This window comes from Lates calcarifer, linkage group LG19, assembly GCF_001640805.2.
Source record: "Lates calcarifer isolate ASB-BC8 linkage group LG19, TLL_Latcal_v3, whole genome shotgun sequence".
NCBI classification, from domain to species: Eukaryota; Metazoa; Chordata; class Actinopteri; family Centropomidae; genus Lates; species Lates calcarifer.
The window spans coordinates 7,133,225-7,156,770 of record NC_066851.1 but is presented as its reverse complement, the minus strand read 5'-3'; the positions used below and the strand labels follow the sequence as shown (position 1 = coordinate 7,156,770).

At 41.2% G+C, this 23,546-nt stretch overlaps 1 protein-coding gene across 1 annotated transcript in view; it reads left to right on the top strand.

Moving 5' to 3' along the window:
- Positions 1-23,058, top strand: part of LOC108897994 (apoptosis-stimulating of p53 protein 1-like) — a 43,106-nt gene extending 20,048 nt beyond the window's left edge. Inside the window, 20 exon segments of the mRNA XM_018697827.2 lie at positions 5,549-5,644; positions 7,926-7,982; positions 8,199-8,319; positions 8,718-8,797; positions 8,935-9,048; positions 9,050-9,103; positions 9,203-9,343; positions 9,477-9,678; positions 14,222-14,289; positions 14,643-14,850; positions 15,038-15,265; positions 15,404-15,619; positions 15,934-16,084; positions 16,192-16,229; positions 16,331-16,689; positions 16,972-17,109; positions 18,543-18,676; positions 19,120-19,286; positions 19,522-19,721; positions 20,875-23,058. Coding sequence (XP_018553343.1) covers positions 5,549-5,644; positions 7,926-7,982; positions 8,199-8,319; positions 8,718-8,797; positions 8,935-9,048; positions 9,050-9,103; positions 9,203-9,343; positions 9,477-9,678; positions 14,222-14,289; positions 14,643-14,850; positions 15,038-15,265; positions 15,404-15,619; positions 15,934-16,084; positions 16,192-16,229; positions 16,331-16,689; positions 16,972-17,109; positions 18,543-18,676; positions 19,120-19,286; positions 19,522-19,721; positions 20,875-20,916 — 2,814 coding nt within the window. The 3' untranslated portion in view covers positions 20,917-23,058.
- Positions 23,059-23,546: the final 488 nt, after the last annotated feature.

The window sequence follows — 23,546 nt, the reverse complement described above, 5'->3', positions numbered from 1 at the left end:
TGTTTTTGCGCGCACATACGTGTGTTTGTGTGCACGCCTGTGCTGCATCTGGCGGGAATGTGTGCCACGAGATTGCTGTGCACGCTTCCACTGGCTGTTAATCTGCCAGCATCACCTTTATCATCATCATCATCATCATCTTCCTCGTAACACACATCTGGAGCTGGAGTCAGAGGTTGATTGAAAGCAGCTAGTGCCCCATCAGGCTGTGGTGCAGTGATTTCCCTTCTGAGAGAAAGTGGGAGAGAGAAAGAGGGAGGTGTGTGTGTGTGGAGGGTGGTGGTGGTGGTGGTGGGGGGAGCAGGGGATGTCGCTGCAGCAAAAAGCCAGCTGCAGAGGAATGACAAGGATTGAGAGAAAGAGAGATGAAGGAATGCAGATATGTAAAGAGAGGGGTCAAGAAAGATGCTGAAAGACAGAGAGGGAGAAGGGGTGAAGGAAGATCAAGAGATATTTAAAAGGCTGGAGGGAAATACAGAAACAGATCATTAGAGGTGTTAGAAGGGACTGGTAAAGGTGTGGAAAAGAGGATGATATAGAAAGATGGGAAGATAGAGAAAAAGAGGAAGCTACTCTATGTGAAAAGAGACAGACCTAATGACTTTCCCTCTGTCTTATTGCACCAGTTTATAGGTTCACATGTTTGTAGTAATTGAATGCAGTGTCCCATTAGTGGGCTTTCCACTCTGTTTACACGTCATATGAGAACACACCAATAACTGAGAGAGAGTCTGGATGAGAGAGAGAGAAAAAGGGGGAGGGAGGGATGGAGCGTGGGCAAGAGAGAGAAGGGAGAGCGAGGGGGAGAGAGTGTCGTAAATCACAGCACATCACCAGGCGGACGAGAGGGAAAGTTGTGATAAGGATCGCTCTCGTTTTCCTCCCCCTCCTCCATTTAAGCTTTCCTCCCTCAAGCCTCTGGCAAACATTTCTTCTATCTGAAACCATTAAGGTCCGGGTCTGTGTCTCTGTGAGCGGCTGTGCGAGGATGGAGTGGAATGAGGTGGATTTGGTGCAGGAATTTACTGTTGAAGGACAATGCAGCAAAATTAAAGTCCGCTCCTGCAGGATCACATGGGACAGCCTGCAGGTAAATACAGCACAGCAGGAGCCTGATAGAAACTGCATGTTAATGTCAGCTGGGGGGTGTGGGGGGGGTGTGACTCCGAGCAGCGCAGACTGCAGGATGTTGTGCAGCGTCTCAGCGGCGTGAGCAGCAGAATACATGACACCGCTGTTAAAGTGTCAGGTGAACTGTTAACTTTTCATTAGCTGTAGGATGCATGTCATCATTAGAAAGATGAGTGAGGTAGAAATTTCAGGATATAAACTTCACTTCCAGAAAAGCAAGGTATCACACTCTCTGTTTTAATTGACGAGCGATCCGGTGACAATCTCACAGATTAAGTCAGCAAGATATTGGACAGCGCAGATAGTGTTACCTACTGTTTGCTCAAGGAAACATAATATCTTTTAAAATGTCAGCTTTTTTGATTTTTATTGTTGGTTGATGACCAAGCCTTTCCAGCTACATGTAAAATGTAGTTCTGACAGCTCCAAGAATCAATGATTTGCTACTGATTGGAGTTAGAAGCTCAGATACAGTGATAGTTGTATAAAACTCTGCTTACTCATCTTTTAAACACTTCTTAACATGATGGACATAATGCATATTATCATGTCATTTAGTCATAGGCAGCACCAGTGTTGTTCTTGTGGGGACAGTTAGACTTAATAGAAATTAGATTTGAAAGTCAGTTTCAAGTATCATAGTATGCCTGCTAAAAACACAATAATAATATAATAATAATAATAATAATAATAATAGTTTTTTACTTTAAGGTTAAAAAAGTGTATTCAGCTCTCTGAAGTGATTGGGCGATAGGACCAATACACAGCATTCTGCTTTGGGAAAACACAGTTCACATGTCAAAAAGCAAGTAACACAGACAGGGACTGTAGGGAATTCACACATAACGTTACTGTTTTTCAGTGACACAATATTCCAACCAGCTCTGAAAAAAGCCACTCACTAGTTTGTGAGGGTTCTGTTTCAAGGCTGTGCGCCGGGCTGCTTACTTCATCTGCTGGCCATCTAACATTGCTAACAGCACTGCCAGGCGTGAGTAACACTGCACAAGCTACTATAGTCTGTGACCAGTGTGACAGCAAACTGCATAAAAGTATACTTGTAGCAGCTATAATCAGTGTTTTATAATGACAATTTTCAAATGGCAATGTGTTTGTAGTGTTTCACCTACAGTGAATTATCAGCCAAATCTGCAGCTTGCCTCAGCTTCATAAAGACTTTCAGCTTATTGTTTTGGTTTTCCGGCCGACAACTTTATTGTCCTAGTTCACTCTCACAACTGTCATAGTGTTATTGTTGGCAACAGGCAGCTGATTTCAGTTAAATGTGAGTGGCTATTGGACTTAGACTCGTCCGGTAGCCAGAAATATGACTCCAAAATCAGTGATAATGTTGCTCTATAACTACTGGATGTGTAAATTAGCAACTGTTGGCTAACAAGTCAGTGTTGTGTTCACACTGCATGTTTAAGTGTGTGACGTGAGTAAAATGAACTCACCCATGTGATTCCAGTGAACAGCAGCTTGCTCGTCTAAAATCAGACAAACATTTGTATGTCAAACATCTGGCAGACTCATGGTGGGGCTTCATGGGGCTAATCCTTGTTAGGCTGTGGCCTTATCTAACCCCACCATACTGCCACCCATGCATTTAGTACATGTACAAGTAGAAACACCTCTGAATATAACACAGTTTAGCACAGCACCACCATTAACTATGACCTCAGTGCTAAAACATATAATTGAATTAATACCTCTATGACAGTGCCAACAAAAACTGAGCATTAGAGCGGCAGACTTTGTGACAGTACAGTTGTAGTGGATTGAATTGAAGTGAAGAAAAATAGATAAAATAGATGCAGCAGATTTTAGAGAACACTGAAGATTGTCATTGCCTTATATGGTGATTGCTCCTGGAGTTTGTGTTGTTCAAATCTGTCTATTACTACTACATCTCTATTAGCAATATTTCCACATGAGAACAGTGATGTTACACTGCCTGGTCTCCTTTAAGGTGATATCACTGGACCAGAGTGCATTGGCAGGAGATCAGTTTGTATCTGCAGATTCTTCATAATGCACATCAAAGTGAGGATCTGCAGAACCCCATAGATCAGCAGTTAGCTAATGATATGTGGCACCACTGACTGGAAAACCAATGTAATGTGCATAATGTCATCGTCTGAAACATGATGTAGTCTGCATTATGCTGGAATAGTGTGCGTCTGCATAATGTCAGTGAGAATTTCTGTAGGTTAGCCTGAAGGCAGTGATGCTGTCTGCTGCACAGTGTGGCTATCAGTGTCATTAATCACTGATACTGATATTTAGCATGGTGCTAATGCTGCCAGAGTTAGAGCTTCTACTCTCTGAGCCGTTAAATGGCCGGTGGGTTTAATTTGTTTTACTGATTTCATATCTGAGAATTGCCAAGACCCCAGAGCCCTGTTCAGGGTAATGGAGTTTTTCATCAGCTCCTCCCTGAGTCATGGCACTGAAGTCTTTACTGAGATATGTGAAGATTTATTTTGAACATTTATTCAGCACAATAACATTTAACCATTTTAACCAAACAGTTTCTCTCTTACGCCTGGCTGAGATGGAGTTTTGATTGAAATCTGTTTGATATTGTTCAAGTCCTTATTCTTAAATCCTAGATCCTTTAAATCATGCTCACTACAGTCTGATATATCTCCAGCTTCCATCAACTACTATCTCAAGGCTATGCTCAGTACAGGCAGTTGAAGTAACTAATCAAGTTCAACTATATCAAGAGTTTATGTACAGGAAACAATAGTTCCCAATTAAAAGTGTTGACACTGAAGTCTGTGGATTATTTAGAGTATCTGGCACGTTAGTTGTGGATAAAGAAGTTCAGGGATTTTGTAAATATCATTTTCCAGTGCTTTGAGCATCACAGACCAAAGTCCATTTACCTCTGTCAGATTGGACATGTAGCAGAGGTCTCAAAATGTCTTTGATTGTTGTGTGTAATCCAGGTGAAATCTTATAACCTTGATTTAATTAGGTATTCTCTTTCAGATCAAGATCTGTTTTGACTGATTAACACTTATAGCTATTAGTGTATCCTTTACACCACACACCAGCCACTTTCCTTAAATTCTGAGTTTGCATAGAAGAAGCACCTCAAAATTGACCTTGACCCACTGCAATTAGAAATAACTACTTCTTCAAAGCTTATTAACTCTGGGGTTCCTCCGGGTTTCATATTAGGCTCCTTCCTGTTCATATTTTCTTACTTTGGGCCACATAATGTGTAAACGTCAAACGTACAAAAACTGCTGTTATTTGAACTACTGGTGTTATATTTCTGACTGTTTGGTTTGGCACTGTTTGACAGCTAAACACTTGTTTTGAGGCAGTGAAAGTCTTTTTTTTTTCAGTAGAAGGAATATACTATATTGCAAACTGAATACTGTAGAAAGTGATGGACATTTTTCCTCCACTACACAGAAAACTAAAAAAGTGTTATAATAACTCATATACTCACCAGGCAATTTTACTCTGGGTTATAAATCAGAGTTACCCTGGATTGAGACCCAAATGAACTGTAAGTCTGTTTGAGGTTCAGCAGTATTATAATATCTTTTAATCCCAGGTGGAAAATAAATTTTCCCAGCCTTGGTCCCAGGACTCTTTAAGTAGACCTGGTCTAAAACCTGCTGTATAAGATAATGCTAATATTGTATTGCATTGTACTCCTCAGTGGCATTATAGCTTTATTATGATGCAGTGCAGAGCTGCACGGTGTTGAAAGTAGCTTGATCATATTTCCCTCTGGACAATGTATGAAAATGTTAGCATTGTCTGGCCTCGCTGAATCCTGGAAATGAATGTAACAGACTGGGATGCTGTTTGTCTGTGTGTATCCATGAGTGAACATACACAATAGCAGGATATGGCTGGGTTGAAGCCTTCCGCTGTTGTCTGCTAAAGGCATTCCCCCCCGCAGCCCCACCCCCCCCCAAAAAAATACGCACACACGGACAAACGTTTCCTCATACAGCCCTAGAAATGTTTGTTCTGTACAACATCTACAAGCACAGCCACAAGGTGTCCTGGTTTGATAAAACACTCCTCTGACAGTAAAATACAGGACAAACGATCAGTGTGATATGATTTTTTTTTCCAGCTGATGTTGATGTCTGTGTCACAGCGCTGTAATGACCAGGGCAGATAGGATTCCGGCTATTTTCCCTGACCCAATACTATAATTCTGTCATTCCGCCAAGGCCACCAGCTGCTGGCCTAATAACATTTCTGTAGCACACTGAAGGTGCTCTATGACCTTAAGTGTGAGGTGATGTGTGTGCAGCTGTGTGTCATCTTGTCAGTAACAGTCCTATAAGTTAAGTGTAATGGAGAGACAGAAGGGGAAACATAGGCTTTTTTTTCTATGGACATGCTGTATTAATATATGCACCTTTTGTGTGTGTAGGTTCCCCGTGTGGAGCTGACCCTCTCTGAGCTCCAGGAAATGGCCACGAGACAACAGCAACAAATAGAGGCTCAGCAACAGATGCTGGTCGCCAAGGTAACTTGAATGGATTACCTGTCAGATAAGTGTAAGGTTATCTACATTAGAGTGTGCTTGGAAAGGTCAGCCAAGACAGGAGGTAAGGCCTCGGAGGAATGTGTGTGTGTCTGTGTGTGTGTGTATACGGATCATGGCTCATACATCTTCCTTGGAAACGGGACATGTGATCCAGGTCAGGGTTAGGGGCTGGATGGAAAGAACAACTCCATTCAATGCAGTAGACAACCATTCACCTCCAGGTTTTGTGTGAGAAGGAGACACAGATGATGGTCACTTGTCCCCCACTCCCACATCAGGAAGTGACCTTTGAGCTGACAGGAAGTGAGGTCATCAGGGGGAACCACAGCTGCTGGGAAGCTGAAGCAGAACTGTACTCCAGGAAAGAGTCAGAGGGGCGAGCCAAAAAAACACAACCTGATTCTTTTAATTTGTTAAAGTCCCTCTGTTCGTTTGATAAAGTGTCTACTAAGGCTAAAATATATACAAATGTTTTCAACAGGGAAACTTTGATTCGGCCAATTGTGGTTTTTCAAGGCCAACTGTGGCAACTTTATGCTGATATTCAGCATGTTTAAAAGCAGCAATTTCCTTGCTGAGATGACAGCTATTAAGTGTTTCCTTCCAGTGTGTAAGTATTGAAGTATTTCCCTCTCAGGGTGGAAAAGTCTCCCAGCCGCCATGTAAAGGAAGTTTCCATTATCTGAGCAGTAGTATGATTCTTTTCTATGAAAAAAAAATCCAAAACACAGCTACCACCACCTTCCACATGCAGGTTTACTCCTGTGCTGTCCATGTGATGAAACAAGCTACTGTTATGTAATGTGTTATTAGTGTGTGAATGTGTGTGTGGTTCCAGTGAATGATTGGAGGCTTCTTGCCAACATTCCATTTCCCTCTTCCTCTGTGTGTGTGTGTGTGTTTGAGAGAGACACACAGGTCAGCTGTACTACGTGCCAGCGTACAGGGAGAGGTGTAAACTGCTTCAGTCAGCATCACACGACAGGCCCTGCTTTACCCTCTGTCTCTCTCTTTCTATTCCTTCTCTGCAAGATATTTGTTTTATAACGTGTGTGGTGGTTGGATACATGAATACATAAACATAAAAATCAGTATTTCCAAAATTATACATGATGTGGTGAAAGAGTGGCAGAGTGAAATATTGGGGCTGAATCTGAGTCAAAGTCATAAAGCATGACTTTTTTGGTGTATTAATGAGGGCTCACTGAGCACAGTACAGTAATAAAAATGTATCATTGCATTGGTAATGGGGACCTTAAACATGGCTGCTTCAACAAGCTAAAATTTCTCCTGAGGAAATGAGTGATCGTGTGTGTCAGTTTCAATACACACTCTTCTCTCACCATTTATATTAAAGCCACTGCACATCCACATGAAAACCAATATATAGTATTTGTATGAAATATTATCACTTGATAAAAATTCCATTATCAATGCAATAACAGCATGTGCCATGTGCAGCTGTAATACTTATACTCTATTTCTCTTATGACAGCATCTTTATCAATCAGTATTAACACAATTCTAAATGACAGGTTGATGAATGTGAAACTGTTGACACATAATAAACTTAAGTGTGTGTCAGAATCAGAGGACAAACTGACAGTGCTGGGCTGACAACTCTGATTTATGACTCAAAACACTGCAAAACATTTTTCTGCTTTTTTTAACCAGATAGTGTGAGAGAGGAAACACATACAGATTGTTCTCTTCCTGACTTTTATGTTACATTTAAAGCCCCTGAAATACTTACAAACTCAGCTAATCTGCATCAGCAGGCCTGTATGTATGGGTGTGGTTTAATCAGATTTGACTGATGGCGTCTTGCCAACAAAAGCAAACAACCCCACAATTGTCATCAGATTTTGATTCAGGTCTTGCTAAAATTTGATTGGATTATGGAATATATATTATTATCGTCCTCTAGTAAGAGGAAAGAATAAAGAAAAAAAAGAAAGAAACAACAACCCACAGATACAGACAGAAATCTATCATTTGAATTATGTCATGTAGGAACCAATGACTCACACAAATAGGTTGAGAAAAGTGTTTCTCAGGACCCTCAAGTGAGAGGCACTATTTGTCATAGAGGAAGAGAGAAGAAGAAAGTGTAGAGGTGTTTGATGATGAATGTTTATAGCTGTTAGTCCAACTAACTGGCATCATAACTGTGCCATCATAGTGTCTGTGCAACTGAAATGTTGCTGGACGTGAATGAAAACCTCAAAATTCTTCATGTCCTCATCTTCTTTTCCTGTAGGAGCAGAGGCTGAGGTATCTTCAGCAGGGGGGCAGATCTAACCAGGGTCAGACACAGGTGGGATCCATATGTCTGTCTGTCTTCTATAAATATTAGAGGAGAAGTTCACATTTTATCAACTCTGTCCTAATACAACACATATTGCCCATATTTACCATCTGTACAATCCATATGTGCCATCTGCTGAGTCACTGGGTATGGCATATTAAAACATACACTGTTTATTCAGTTGATATTTAGCCTGTGTTGCTTGTCTTCTCCTCTCTTGTTTAGTCTGAAGCTGAGAAGCTGCAGCGGCTGAAGGAGCGAGTGGAGACCCAGGAGGCAAAGCTGAAGAAGATCCGAGCCATGAGAGGACAAGTCGACTACAGTAAACTGATCAACGGAAACCTCTGTAAGCCTAAACCCACTGAACACATAGTTATGATGACAATGGATTACAGGCACTACAATTTATGACTACATATTAAAAGGACTATGTACCATGAATTTAATCTGCTGAAACAGTCTTGCTGCTGCAACATGAGGGAATCCTGTGCAAAACAGTACTACAATGTGTATATATTTTAACCCCTCACCCGGTATACCTAAAAATACCCTCTGCTTAAAGTGAGGAGATAATATATTACAATGTGTATTGTAGATCAATTATCTTTTATATTGCTGTAGATGCATTCAAACTCAAAAACATAGAGACACACTCAAATGGGCTCACACAAAAAATAAAGACAATAGCGGTGATCTTATTTCACCGTGAATGTGTCTAACTTTTCTCCTGGTGTCTGTCTCCAGCTGCAGAGATCGACCATGTCAGCAGCCTGTTTCAGGAGAAGCAGGCGGAGCTGCAGTCTGCAGTGATCAGAGTCGACCAGGTAATGTCCAGGGTCGATTTAGGTTCAAAGTTTATTAAAACAGAAATTCAAAAACAAGCAAAATGTGACCAACAATGACTTGGTTTAAGTACAGTTTGAGTGATGTGAGTTCTTTTTTTTACAAACTGTGTTTTCAGTTGACTCAACAGTTGGAGGATTTGAGGAGAGGGCGCCTTCAGTTACACTCAGTTGCACCAGCTCAGGGGGCACCCACTGGGTCCCATGGTGCTACCACTGGTCAGAAAGGATCACCCCTTGTCTGGTCCAGCAGCCCTAGAGCTGAGGAAACTCTACCAGGAGCTGCAGGTAAACTATACAGTCCTCTAGACTTAAGCTCTTTTAGTTGGGAATGGTTTTCACCAAATGGAGCATGTTTAGACTATGTGACTCTGCTGTGTGTTTCAGGCCCGCAACCGTCATAATCTGGAGCAGAGCAGCAAGCTGGCCCAGAACAAAGAGCTGCTGAACAAGAGGAACGCCCAGGTGACAGTGATGGATCAACGCATCGGAGACCTGAGAGAACGACTGCATAAAAAGAGAGCAGAAGTACGACTTCACTCTAATCATGAATTTCTGTTCACATTGAACCAGCTAATAGAAATGCTTTTAACTTTTCCTGGCAGCTTAAAATTAGCTTGACAGTAACTGTAACTGTCATTCTTTGTCTCTACTCCTCTAGTTAAGTCGTATGAATGGAGGAGGAGGAGGCCTGTCTCCCCCTCAGACCTCTTCCCACCCTGGTGGTGGGGTTTTGGGTCGAGTGGCGGCTGTCTGCCCCTACATCCAGGTTCCAGCTGAGGGGAGACAGGAGGCAGGGTACCCCCTGCCAGCTGATCCACCACCCAAACCCACCCCACTCAGCCACACCCGCTCCCTCTCAGGTAGGTCCATGAGAGTTTGCAGTCTTTCACTTCACTTTTGTAGCTGCACTGTCTTATATCTCTGTCTGAGCTCTAACTTGCTGTCCTTCTATTTCTTTTTCCTGTCTGTTGGCTCCTGTTTTGTTTCCTTTCCCCTTCTCTGTTGTTGTTGTTGTTATCCTACATGTTGATGTGTTAATGTTATTGGTGAATTTTGTGATTATTGTTTTGTCATTTGTTGATGTTGTGGTGGTGGTGGTTGCTGTTACCGTTTTTTTGTGATGTCGTTATGATGTCATCATGGTGACGTTGGTGTTGTGCATGTCGATGTTGTTTTGGTGGTTGTTACTGTGATTGTGGGTGTGGCCGTGCAGAGGAAGAGAGGAGTGGCGTCAGGAACCCTCCCAGCCAATGGAAAGTGTCAGATTTAGACATCGTCCTGTCAGAGCCCACTGACACGTGGGAGGGACGTCGGTCCCCTCAGGGGGGCGACAGTAAAAACAGTGAGTCCCTGAAGGCGCTAGAACTTACTTACTAGTAGCTCCATTGATGATAGATCACCTGGTTCCTAACTCTCGTCACACTCCAAACCTGACAGACATGTTCTCAGATTGAGTCTTAGCCTAAAAAAATCGAAGACTGCATTCAAACCATACGTGAACACTGTGGAGTGTTCATGTCTGACTATACGGAACAGATGGTTAGGAGAGAGAACATAATTGAATCAGCAACAGAAAATGACCTCAGATTGTTAGGGTCATGTGTATAAGGACACAGACATGACATCTGATATCCAGCAGCTGCTCAGGGTTAGGAAGGCCAGCATAAGAAAATAAACAGAGGGCAAACCACAGTCTGGACTGAGACTCATATTCAATTATCCTCTTCCATCCTCCTGCCCTAGTTTAAAAATGAAGTACAGTAAAAAGTTCTTCAGCTGCAGTTGCAAAGTTAGAATAATATAAAAATCTGCCTTAAGGTAACAAAATCACCACAAGTCAAGGTTTTTGGGTGGTCACAGTGACTTCTTACTGTCAATAGGGTTGCTAGGCAATTAGTGAGCTTTAGAGATTTTACCTTTGGACAGACAGCTAGCAGTTAGCATAAATAGTTAGCCTGGCTCAGTCCAAAATAAAAATAAACTGCCAACCAGCATCTCTAAAGCTAAAAAGAATACTGAGCTTTAGCTTTTTTGGAGGAATTTGTTACCCTCAGACAGAGCCCTGCTACCTGTTTCCCCCAGTTTCCAGTCTTCATGCTAAGCTAAGTTAACCGCCATGTGGCTGTAGCTTCATATTTAGCGTACAGACATGACAGTGGTTTTCTCATCTATTCTTGGCAAGAAAGCAAATAAGTGTTTCTTCCTAAATTTCCCAAAATGCCAAACTATTCCTTTGACATGGTACATTATTAAGTCTACTCAGTATTCACATTCATACACACACACATTCACTCACATTGCTTATAGTAATGTATCATTACACCCAGGCTGGAATTAGCAGAATATTTTTACTCACTTACTTTAACCCGTGTCTCGAACCAGCAATGTTACAAATCCCATTGTGTTCTTGAATGCCAAAGCAAATGCCACAGCTCTATTTATTATCCGTGCTTATGTAATGTGGAAAATGCATTGTTGTAAATCATGTCAACAGTCTACTGGGCAGGCAGGCACAGCAAATGAATGAAAGGAAGTCTGAGGTACACTAACTTGTAGCTATATTCAGTATGTATAATGTTTGTGTGTGTGTGTGTGTGTGTGTGTGTGTGTGTGCGTCTGTGTGAGTCAGATAACGAGAGATTTTAGATGAGGGGGGCTATAGGGTCATGACAGCTGTTGCTGTCATCAGAGAGATTAAAGCTCTCTAACAAATGTTAGATCTGTATGAATGCTAATACATCACAAGCATAGCAGTCAACAGCATTCTTAGAGCAAATAAAAATCACAGCAAGAACTCAGTGCATTTCTATTGGCATTAAAATAGAAGAAAAGAATATAATTATTCATTGGAAGTCCTTATTATCAAGATAAATGTCTACAAGAAAGTGGTACCAGGATCTACATGCCAGATTTTCTCTGTTTTTGAATGTCTCATGAGGAGGCTTGGTTAATGATTAATAGGAAAGGCTTCAAATATCCTGATGCTACTGTCTTAGAGAAAGGTGGTCAGACAGATAAACTTGTTCTTTTATCAAAAATTAGATCTGGTCCAGTCAAAGCTCCAATATGGACTGAATATTGGCAGGAATTATCACCTATCATCATACTTCAGTTCAAGAAGACAATAACCCACATTAGATGTTACCTAGAGAAGAGGCTTGGGTGGGGTTAAGTTCTCTCTGTCTTTTGCACCAGGACGTGCTGTGATGGTGGCAGTGCTGTATACTGTACTGTCTTTCCTCTATGACACTGAGTGACTGCATCTAATCTGAGCTCTTGGGCAGATAGCCAAGTTTCCACCCCTCACGGAGCTGACTGTTTGTTTCCTGTCGTGACTGTTTTCTTCCTGAGGTCAGCAGGTTACAGCAGCAGTCAACAGGTTGCACAGCACAGCCTACTGTACTGACCGCAGGACGCCCAGGTTCAGTAGTTAATCAGTTTTAGTCTGGTATGTGCCAGAACTGTGACATGGCTGTATCACTGAGAGCTGGGCCAAACGGTTAGGTAACAGCTTAAAATGATACTTTGACAATAGATGCTGAATTTTGGCCAACTGCGACATGAAGTGAAATTTTAATGTCCCACAGCCCAGTGGAGTGGCACTATGGCAATATTGGTCTGTCTGGCAATGGATCAGCAACTTTGGAAATATCTTTTGTAATAACTATGGTCTTTACTGACTTTTCTACTGATGCCATAGAGTCAGATTTTGAATATGTCCAATTGCTTTATGACCAAATACCTGCGAAACCAATAACCTTCACGTCACCTTAAGCTATACTTTGTGTTTACTGCTAATGAATAAATATGACAATGCTAACACTTTACACTATGATGATGAGCCTGCTAAACATCATGCTAACACTGTCTTTGCAAGCATGTTAGCATGCTGATGTTAGCTTTTAGCTGAAAGCACTGCTGTGCCTCATGACATAGTTTTGTTTCCAGCGTATCAGTTCTCAGTTAGAAATAATAAAGTAGGCTGCCAAAGGCCTCAGAACAACAATAATAGTTTCAGCATCAGTCTTCAAAAGCTTACCAGCACCCAACTGCAGTATGCTAACATTAATATTGTGCTTTATTTAAACTAGCCAGCTTCATGCTGACTTTCACAAGGCTGTTTCCTTTTAACTAGTCTTTAGTTTATATGGAAGTGCAATGAGGTGAGTTTGTTAAACTGTTGTGAAACTGTAAAGCATTAAGCTAGGCCACTGACCTCCAGGACTGTCACAAGGTAATAGGCAACAGTGGATCAAGATTTAGTGACTGACCGTGATTGTGACCTCTGTGTTGCATTGAACTGTGCCATTTAGTTATGTAACACCACCTCTGTGGAGACAGAGGCTGGTTTAAACTGCTACTTTCTGTATCCAGCCAATACCTCTGTTTACAGCATTGGCTTCATTTTTTGGGAGCTTAGCATTTAAGCACAGTCAATCAAGTTGGTTTTAAACCTCGGAGGCAGCAGCTTTTTGTTGTTTAGGGTTTTGGAATGCACAGTGTTTCAGGGTTTTTCCCATGTTAACCAACCACCCAGTGTAATTCATATGGTGAAAATTGCAGAACAGCACTCAAAAGTCAATTATACAACTGCAATTGTCAGTTACTATAAATGTTTGCTTTTTTCATTATCAGAGACAAATGTTGTCATAACAACAACTACACCACTCATAAATTTTGCAACCAAGCTCACGATGAGAGAGGCTTTTGTCCTATTGCTGTACCACTTACAGGATGCTAAACACATGTTTGCTGTGGTGAATACACTATAATCACCAATCTGAACATGTAGAGTGGTTGTTAGGCAATTTAGCGCTTGTCTTGTTACATTACAATATTTGCTATGTGGAGGCCTGACAATTGAAAGCCAGACTTGTCGGGTCAAATTAAAAATAACTTGATGACTTAGAGTCTGTTCCAAATATTGCATAATTGTTAAGCTGTCTATGGATTGTGGTACTAAGTAATGGACTATTTAGTTCACTACAGAGCAAAGGCTGTTGGGTGCACAGACTGATCTCCACTCTTTTATGATACTCTTGAAGTAAACTTTTTGTATGGCTAATAATATGCTTTTATGTTAGTCTTTTTGTGTATTTTTTATTATAGTGGTGGAGTGACATACTGCTCTGTAAAGGACAGCTAATTTCAAAAATATTCTGGCAACCAGATCTTTTTCAGCTTCCTCACACCATAATATATAACATAGTTTGCTGTGTTTTCAACAAATCTCCTACACCCTAACTCCATCTTACCTTTTACCTAGTTTTAACATACTTAGGTATGTTGTGAGTTTCCTTTCTGTCTGTGTCCGTCTTTGTCTCCTCTTCTCCTTAATTGCCTTTCCTGTTGTAACCTTTGTCCCTCTTTCAACACTCCCTCTCTCACTCTCTCTCCATTTAGCTAATGAAGCATCATGGCCTAGCATCAGTAAGAGTGTGTCAGATTGGAGGACCAACAGTCCAGAACAGGTACTGTTTCTACACTAGACATTAGCAGATAATATAAAAATTATCATTACAATAGTCATTATCGCAAATTCTGTGATAAAAGGTTTCAAGTTAGTGACATTAAAATATTCCGCATTTTGATAAAGGTCCCCTTGAGGCCACTTTAAGGGCCTCGTTAGCTCCCACTTTGAAGGCCAGTGCAGTAAATGTCTTTGTGAACTTTTCAACCCAAGAAATGTCTCGGGAGAAAAATCTTCCAACACAGTCATGCAAGTTTTCACGGAAAAATATGGTTAAGCAGTCACGCTTTAAGAAACTCATTTTCAAATTCCTTCTCTCTCTCTCTTCATCTCTCCGTCTCCTTCTCCCATCAGCTTCCCTCTGGTTATGGTACCTACCCCAGTGCCACCCACCAGGCGGCAGGGCATCACTGTGTCACCAGCTCCCTGCCCCGTTCTGCCCCTGGTACACTGGGCTGGCCTCGATCTAGCGCTGCCAACGCCACGTCATCCTCCTCGTCATCATCCTCCTCCTCACAGCAAATACAACAGCGTATCTCCGTACCTCCCAACTCAAGCCAAGGTCATTTGAGGACAAGAGCTGTTCTTTAATTGATGAGTCTCATGAGTGTTTGACCTATTATAATCAGAATGATTTATTTAAGGAGCAATATCAAACAAAATATTAAAAGCCTGTTTATTTTGGAGGAAGTTTGCAAGTAATTTCTTTTTGTCATTTAGAATTGTATATTTGCTGTCTTTGTTGTTAGGCTCTGCCACCACCTCCCAGCCCGCCCCACTGTCCCCACAAACAGAGCGAACAGATCCCCCTCCAGCAGTGGCCGTACGCCCCTATGTCCCGGACCATCCCTCCAGGCCCCAGTCCCCCAGGAAGGGTCCTGCCACTATGAACAGCAGCTCCATCTACAGCATGTACCTCCAGCAGCCTCAGGCCAAAAACTATGGATCTCTTAGCAACAGAGCTACTGTCAAAGCTGGTAATTAAACAGCAGATTAAATCAGAGACTAGAGGTTGTATTGTGCATTTAGATTAAAGATACTGCACATTTATTGTTGTTATAAAGTCCTCAAGGGAAAACTAATCAATATCTGTCCTTTTCCATTTGTCTTCACAGTCTATGGTAAACCCATCCTCCCCAGCTCCTCCACCTCTCCGTCTCCTGTCCCCTTCCTCCAGGGAGGAGGAGGAGGAGTAAGAGCAGGAGGAGAAGATGTAACAGATAAAGATGGAGGAAAAGGAGGAGGAGAAAGCAGCGATGGGCAAATCATCCCCCCACCAAGTGTAGATAACATCCCTCGTCCCCTCAGTCCCACAAAGCTCACCCCAGTTGGTAGGTACCAGAAGATTAGATCAGACTCAAGAATCAAGAATTCTTTATTTGTCATTATACATTCACATAACAGAAATTTGTTAGGTAGTTTTCAGCTTAAGAAAAAGACAGACAAAAGACACAATACTTTAAAATATACAAACAGAACTATAAACACACTATAGATACGCTATACTTATGTACAATAAAAGTTTAAATAAAATAAGTTATTATTCAGTAACTAGGTATTCCCTTTACTAAATTGTAATGAATAACATGACAACAAGTCATGTTAACAGGAAACAATGACTTCTCCTGCCTGTGCACCTCCACAGCCCATTCCCAGCTCCGTTACCAGAGTGATGCTGACCTGGAAGTTCTCCGCCGACGGCTCAGCAATGCTCCACGACCCCTGAAGAAACGGAGCTCAATTACTGAACCTGAGGGTCCACAGGGGCCAAACATTCAAAAACTACTGTACCAGAGGTCAGTGCGACACCACACTCCACCATAGAGACAAACCAGTTTTTACTGAAAATGAAATTGACACTGAAACTGAAACAATACTGATTTCTTTTATTTAACCTCTGTAGGTTTAACACACTGGCAGGAGGCATGGAAGGAGGCTCAGGTAAGACACAAGGCCTCTGGTAGCATCAGTTGGTCTATATAATGTGTATTTCTAAGTTACCAAGTTAAATGATGCTTAAATCTCCTGTTTCACTCTTCCAGGTAGCACTTTCTACCAGCCCGACTGCCTTTTGGGAGACATGGACAACATCCATTCAGCCAATGGGAATGTAGAACCTGGCGACAAGCACGTCAGTATGGCAGCTGTGGAGGGTGAAGTTCAAAACCTGAACTTGGATGCCCGACGCTTGTCCCCACCTTCTGTTGCCATAGAAGCATCCAAAGAGACAGCGGCAGCAGCAGAAGCTGCCAATAATGTGTCTCTGTCAACACAACCCAGCCCTTCCCCTGCATCTGATAGGCCAGAGGACCAGAACAATAACAACCATAGAGGATCTAGTCCCGGCCATAACTCTGTAGGCCACGCTCCTCCATCACCTACACCACCTTCACCGCCCAAGGTAGACATAGATATTATTTTACCTGATATCCAATAAACACAGTAAAACTGGAGAGACATTGTACATCTTTCCCTCTATAATACTTATGCCCAGTAGATTTAATAGACACCATACCTCCCTTGTTTCTTAGCAAGTATCTCCTTATTTGTATCTTTACTTTTTTGTTGCTGTATGTATGTTAGTGAAAGCCTAAACAAAATAATTGTTCTGTGTAAAAGCAGTAAACACTTACTTTGCAGTTCCTGTTCTGCTGTATCAACACTTTCTCCCTGTGTGCTGCAGGTGAAGAGAACCAACCTGAAGAAGCCATCATCAGAGCGGACAGGCCACGGTCTCCGAGTCAAGTTTAACCCTCTAGCTCTGCTTCTGGATGCATCATTAGAGGGAGAATTTGATCTGGTGCAAAGAATTATATATGAGGTAAAACATAACATTATGTTGCAGTTAACTGTAATTTGTATCTCCAGAATCATATGGCAGGTCCAACATTAGAAAAGCTTCTAGACCTTGTATATACCTCTTATGCTGTTCAAGAAGATTAGCACCACTGCCACACTAAACATCGATACTACTCATTGGTTGTGTGACTCCAGAGTCCTGGGAGAGGAGGAGACAGGACAAACATTGAGAGGTTCGTTAGGTCTGATGTCAACATACAGCAGATCATTGTCTGCATAGAAGTGGAAATAAATGCTGAAGCTGAAAATCAGGGCACAGAGCAGTAGCAGTGCCTTGAGGAACACCATAAGTTACAGTGTGGTGAGACTAATGGTTGTCATCAAGTAAGAGAAACTCTGTCCTGTATCTTTGTATGGACCAAAACTTCAGAGTGCTATGTTCTTTACAGAGTTTAAGACAATGAAGTTAGTATTATGATTATTAATATTGAAAATTGAGGCTGCAATTGCACTCAGCTATTACCCTAATGATCACTTTGGTTGGGTCATTTTCAGTACTTTGATGTGGTCTAAACCTGACCGAATAGTCTCACTATGTGATCACAGTGATTTTCTCTGCACTGACCTGAAAACGTCAGCAGCATTTCAAACAAAATCTCACTAGAGAATCTTCTGTTTATCCCACAAATTTGGGGCCGTATGAAGTAAGCCTGAATATCAAACATTACCAATTTGCACTTTTACACAATTCTGTGCTTTTTGTTTGATTTGCTTGTTGATATTTGTGTTGAATTAAAAAAATACATTCCCTTATGCAATAGAAGAATATTTTTACATGCCAACAAATACTGTACGCCCACACGCAGATTGCCTCAACAGATTTGCCATTAACTAGAGGAGTTTGAAGCGTTCAATACCTCTAAGACTTAAGTATAATATCTTTGATCCTCAGCAAGACTGTCAGGGGAGAGGTGGTCTCAGTTGTCAGGTGTGCTGACTTAATGTTGAGGACACAATCAGCACTGTATCAGAGTGTTACAGCAGCCTGAGAACAAAGCCTTACATCTTTAAATGCAAATCCCCATCTACTCCTGACATCTTTCACTTGGAGGCTGGACCAACGTGCAAACTCTTGCTGATACTCTCCAGGAAACATTCAGATGCTTCACACCCAGAACAAGCTCAGTTTTTGAAGGTATCACACCCTGAGGCACTAAGACTCAACAACGCAACAGTTTCCAAGCTGTTCAAATGTTGCACTCTTGTGAAATTTTGAAGAGAAATCAGGCACCTAGCACTCCTCTAATGCTCTCAACAAGGGTTTCTCAATGCTGATACTGATGCTTTGGTGATTCTTCTATTTTTGTTGTAGCTAGCCAATTATTTGTACCAACATTCAGAATTCAATTGAATTCTAATATTTTTATGTATATTTCCTCATTGTGTGTCTTTAAGGTGGAAAATCCCAGTATGCCCAATGATGAAGGCATAACTCCTCTTCATAACGCTGTCTGCGCTGGACATCACCATATTGTCAAGTTTCTGCTGGACTTCGGAGTGAACGTAAATGCAGCTGACAGTGACGGATGGTCAGTGCCTTGATTCAGTTGTTCAGTCATGTAATAGCTCAGACTAATAACAGAGCAGTGGCTGCTGAAGGGCCGGAGGGAGTTTGGGTAATGAACAGACTCTGTGGCAGCGATGCTGGAGCTCAGCTCAGAGGCAACAATGACAGAGATAATTGCATTTCTAAATTCATTTTTGACTCAGCTGCCTTTGCACTATTAAAGGAAGAGATTACCAAGTCTAATGAGGCTCTGTATGCCAAAGTTGCTTGATTTAATTACTGATGCAGCTGACTGAATTTATGTTAAGTTATTGTCAGACTCTCTCTCATCAACTGTGTTTAGCCTATTAGATTTAAGACACAAGTGCATCACAGGAACATCTTTGTCCTCTCTTTATCAGAGGTGAATAATTCTTGGCAAGCAGATGAATGTTTAAAGTCATATGTTCATGTTGTCCCTCCCAGGACTCCTCTGCACTGTGCGGCTTCATGTAACAGCGTCCACCTCTGCAAGATGCTGGTGGAGTCTGGGGCGGCCATTTTCGCCACAACAATTAGTGACGTTGAAACAGCAGCAGACAAATGTGAAGAAATGGAGGAGGGCTACACACAGTGTTCTCAGTTTCTCTATGGTAGGTAAATACAGATGGCGAATCAACAAATCTTAACTAAACAGATTTACTTGAGCCCTCAGGGGGTTCTGTGGGTAAAAATGACAAAATATGTAGTTTTTCCTTCAGCAACTTGTGGAAAACATCCCTGAAACAGCATTTAAACCATCTTAGGATAATTAAACTCCACTGAAAGTGATATAACTTAAGTTGTTTTGAGCACTGAACACTATGTCTACTACTGTTTGTCTCTCAGGTGTACAGGAAAAGTTGGGTGTGATGAACAAAGGCTTGGTCTACGCTCTCTGGGACTACACGGCCCAGCAGGCTGATGAGCTGTCCTTCAGTGAGGGCGACGCCATCACTGTGCTGCGTCGACGTGACGAGACTGAGACAGACTGGTGGTGGGCACGACTCCATGACAGGGAGGGATATGTACCCAGGAACCTGCTGGGGGTGAGAGAATGAAAAATATCCCAACACACACCTCACTGTAGATGTGTGCACACAAAGGAAAACATAAAGGAGCACTTGTAACTATTTTCTACATTTAAACGAATAATAGGTAATGGGTTAAAATTAAAGTGCTCTTCACTGAAACTTGGTCCATTTCAGTGATCGCCACTACACAACAGAACTTGGACATTAGAGATTGAATACTTCATATTCTCACAGCTCTGCTAACTTCTGCTCTGTGTAGCCACTGTTACTATCAAGCTGTGAAGCTTTCTGTGGCTAACTTTTTAAAGTTTCTGTCTAAATTGTTTTAAAAGAGAATTTCGTAACTCTTAAACATGTATCTCATGGCTACATGCATGATACTGTACTAAAAGACCAAAGTTAAAACTACATGTCCCAGGTAAAAAATGACTATCCAGAAAACATAACACAACTCTATGACCAGCTTCTGAAACACTATCTGAAAAGTGTGTGCACAGATTCTCTGTGAGTTTGGTGGACAGGTCAAACTTGGACACAGGGATGAATGATTAGATTTCATAAGTGATCTTGGTTTGGGATTTCCACTTCTGGATGATTATTATTTCGAGTCATAGCTATAAAACTAGCAGCTAACAATATAGCCTTGATTCCAAACACTGAAGGAATGTTTACTGGATAAATCGATTTCAGTCTAATATTGATATGTTATTTATTATAGGCCAAGTTGTCTGCGTTTGTGCACAGTGCTATTTACACCTCAGGGAGCACAGTATGTACACACTGCTCTGGACTCAATTCTTGTACCAGTAAAACTCAGCAAAAGAGGTGTAATAAAACTGTCCATCACAGTGGCCCTTTACAGCTCCAACCCGTCCACTGCAGCCACACTGTTCACCATGATGCCTCAGTGTAAAAAACAACTGAGTGTTGGATTTGTACATTTACAGTAGGAAGTACATGTAAAGTTTCAATGTACACTTAACAGAGTATCATCAATACTCAGTCAACATCCATTCACTGAATTTGATTCACCAGAGGAAACAGCATGTTAAGTGGCAGATTTATTCTTACGGTCTGCCCCATCATGATGTTCAGGCACCTTGAGAACAATGTTAACATGATGTAGTGACCCTGCCCCCTCTCTCTCTCTCTCTCTCTCTCTCTCCAGCTGTATCCAAGGATCAAACCCAGACAACGCTCACTGGCATAAAGCCCAGATAAGGAGCCATGTGCACGCTTGCAGAGGGCGCATGCACACGGAGAGGATGAGGAGCAGAATCAGCATGAAGGCGAGTGTGTTAGTAAAGAAAGAAGGAAGAAAAGATGGAGGCTGAGAGAGGGAAGAAAGAAAGAAAAGAGACAAAGATGGAGCTCAAAGTTTTGATGAACTTTTTTTCTTGGTTTGTTTGGATGTAAGGCTGGAACCACAGAGCCATGTTATGGTAGAACCATTATATACTTTCATTGAGTTGCTGCAGAGTTATTGGAAATTGCCTGAATCTTATTTTGAGCAACAGTAGCTTGACGACGTCACTCAAGTTCAGCCGCATGACAGAAGCTGAATAGAAAAAGAAAATCACCAAAAATTCCTTATCTTTTGGATGCAGCTTCAAGACCCACTTCAGTTCACTTAGCTCAGAAGAAACATGATACCATGAGCTTGGAATTATAAGGCCTCAGCTGACATTTATCCAAATAATCTTGATCTTTGAACGTCACTTTATTTTGTATGGTAAAAAAAACACCCAGTTGGAGCTTCATAAAGCCAAGCTAGCATAGCAAAAGGATGTGTTTTTTCTCAATGGCAGTGAACATAGTATATTGTGAGAACACTTGCTCACTGAGCTGTGTGAGGATTTTAAATGCAGTGAATTTAGATCAGGTGAAAGTATGTGTGAGATCTGAAATTTGAAAGTGAGGTTGGAGAGAGGGAAGTGAGAAGAGAGAACAGAAGAATGTGTGTTAAAGCAAGTCAGGTTTTGTCTGTACTGTTGTTAGCAACGTTTGTCAGAAGAAAAAAAAAGAAGTTGGAAATGCAGCCATGAGACTAAATCCAGCGAGCATATGATGCATGGTAGCCGAGACTCGCATCAACCCACACAAGCACCAGATGTTCACAGTAGAATATTATGGCATGATTTTTGAAAAAAAGTTTTGAACTGATATCACAAGAATATTTTGGTTCTGATTTCACAAACTGATATAAAAAGCATCTGTGAACCATTACAGATGTCTCAGCCTTTTTGTATTTTGCATTTATCTTGACTCAGTGCTGGTGCATGCTGTCATATCAACATCTGTTCAACTGCAGAATGGTTGTTGCTGGTAAAACAGGACAGAGGAAGGAAAACAGAATGTATGTGGAACATGTTTGTGAAATAAAAATATAGTTGTGAAACCAAAGTATGTTAAAAAAAATGTTTAAAGGTGTGGGAGGAGGGTAAGGAATTGAACGGACAATAATTTTCATATATGTGATAAAATCTTTGCTACTCTTTACACATTTCCACACAAAATTTGGTCCAGACTAGAACCTTGTTCACACTGGTCCTAATCCTGGTGCAAAACTCGTACCAGGCTCTAAAACTAACAATTAGAGGAAGCAGTGTTTTCCATCTGCCAAAAACTCAGCATTTAAAGATTCAGTAATCATCAGTCTATTGTTAAATTACCAGATAAAAGTGTTTATATTGAACACTCTGAACAATGTCTTAAAAATAAAATCAAAAGTTGTTATTGCAAACCCAGTTTCATCCTGGCACATTTAAACAAGCCAGAGCTTAGAGGGTTGATCATTTATAATATACATACATACACTTTATCCCTGGGTTAACCGGTGTAGTATTCAAATGGGGCTAAATTAGCCCAGAGTGAATGACGTCTGAAGTGTGAACACAACTTGACTTTTTCTCAAGTGTCATCTCTCATTTTATTTTATTTTTTCATATTTACACATTTCATCAGTTGTATTCAATGTGTTGTTACCATGATTTTTTGTTTTATTTAAAACAAACCATTGCTTTTCTATTATTATTATTATTATTAATAATAATATTATTATCGTTGTTATTATTATTACTAGGACACACTGCTCTCTTTTCTTTCTGTCAGTGCTGGCACCACTCACTGCTGCCACCCAGTGTACAGGAAGGTTATGACACAAAATAAAGCGTCATTTCCTTTAACACATGCTGTGTAAAATATGAAGCAATAAATTGAGTTTGATGTTTGATGTGAGACTGGCACATTGTTCTGAGGAGTGTGTACCATTATTTTGTGTATATGCAACCTGTAACTATACAGCTAATGTACAATAATAATAAAGAAATTATAATCCCTACAGAGAATCAAAGCCACGACTGTGACTGACTTTCTCCTGGTTCATATATGTGGTGATAGGACTTAAGATTAGACAGCAAGCGCAAGAGTCACTCACTTACTCACTAACACATACACTTACCTACATGCGTGCGTGCGCGCACACACACACACACACACACACACACACACTGAAGCCTTGGTAATAAAGTGTGGACTTTGGAAGGGTCAGTTCATTTAAGTCTCAGCACTAGCAGCAGGCTCCTCACAGGTGAGTGTGTTTCCATTCAAATTCACAAACCCATTGCTCTGTACACTTTGTGTAGAGTTCAGTCTTTCTCTTTACAAGAATTAAATCATGTTGAAACAGGTACAGCTTAATTTAAAAAACAAATATCTATCACATCACCACATGTAACAAATAAGACCAGGGAAGAAAGTGTTTTCACAATGAAAGCACGGAATAGACAGCCAAGTGGGTGGAACACCAATGCACAGGTGTCAAGGTGTTTGCTCTTTTTC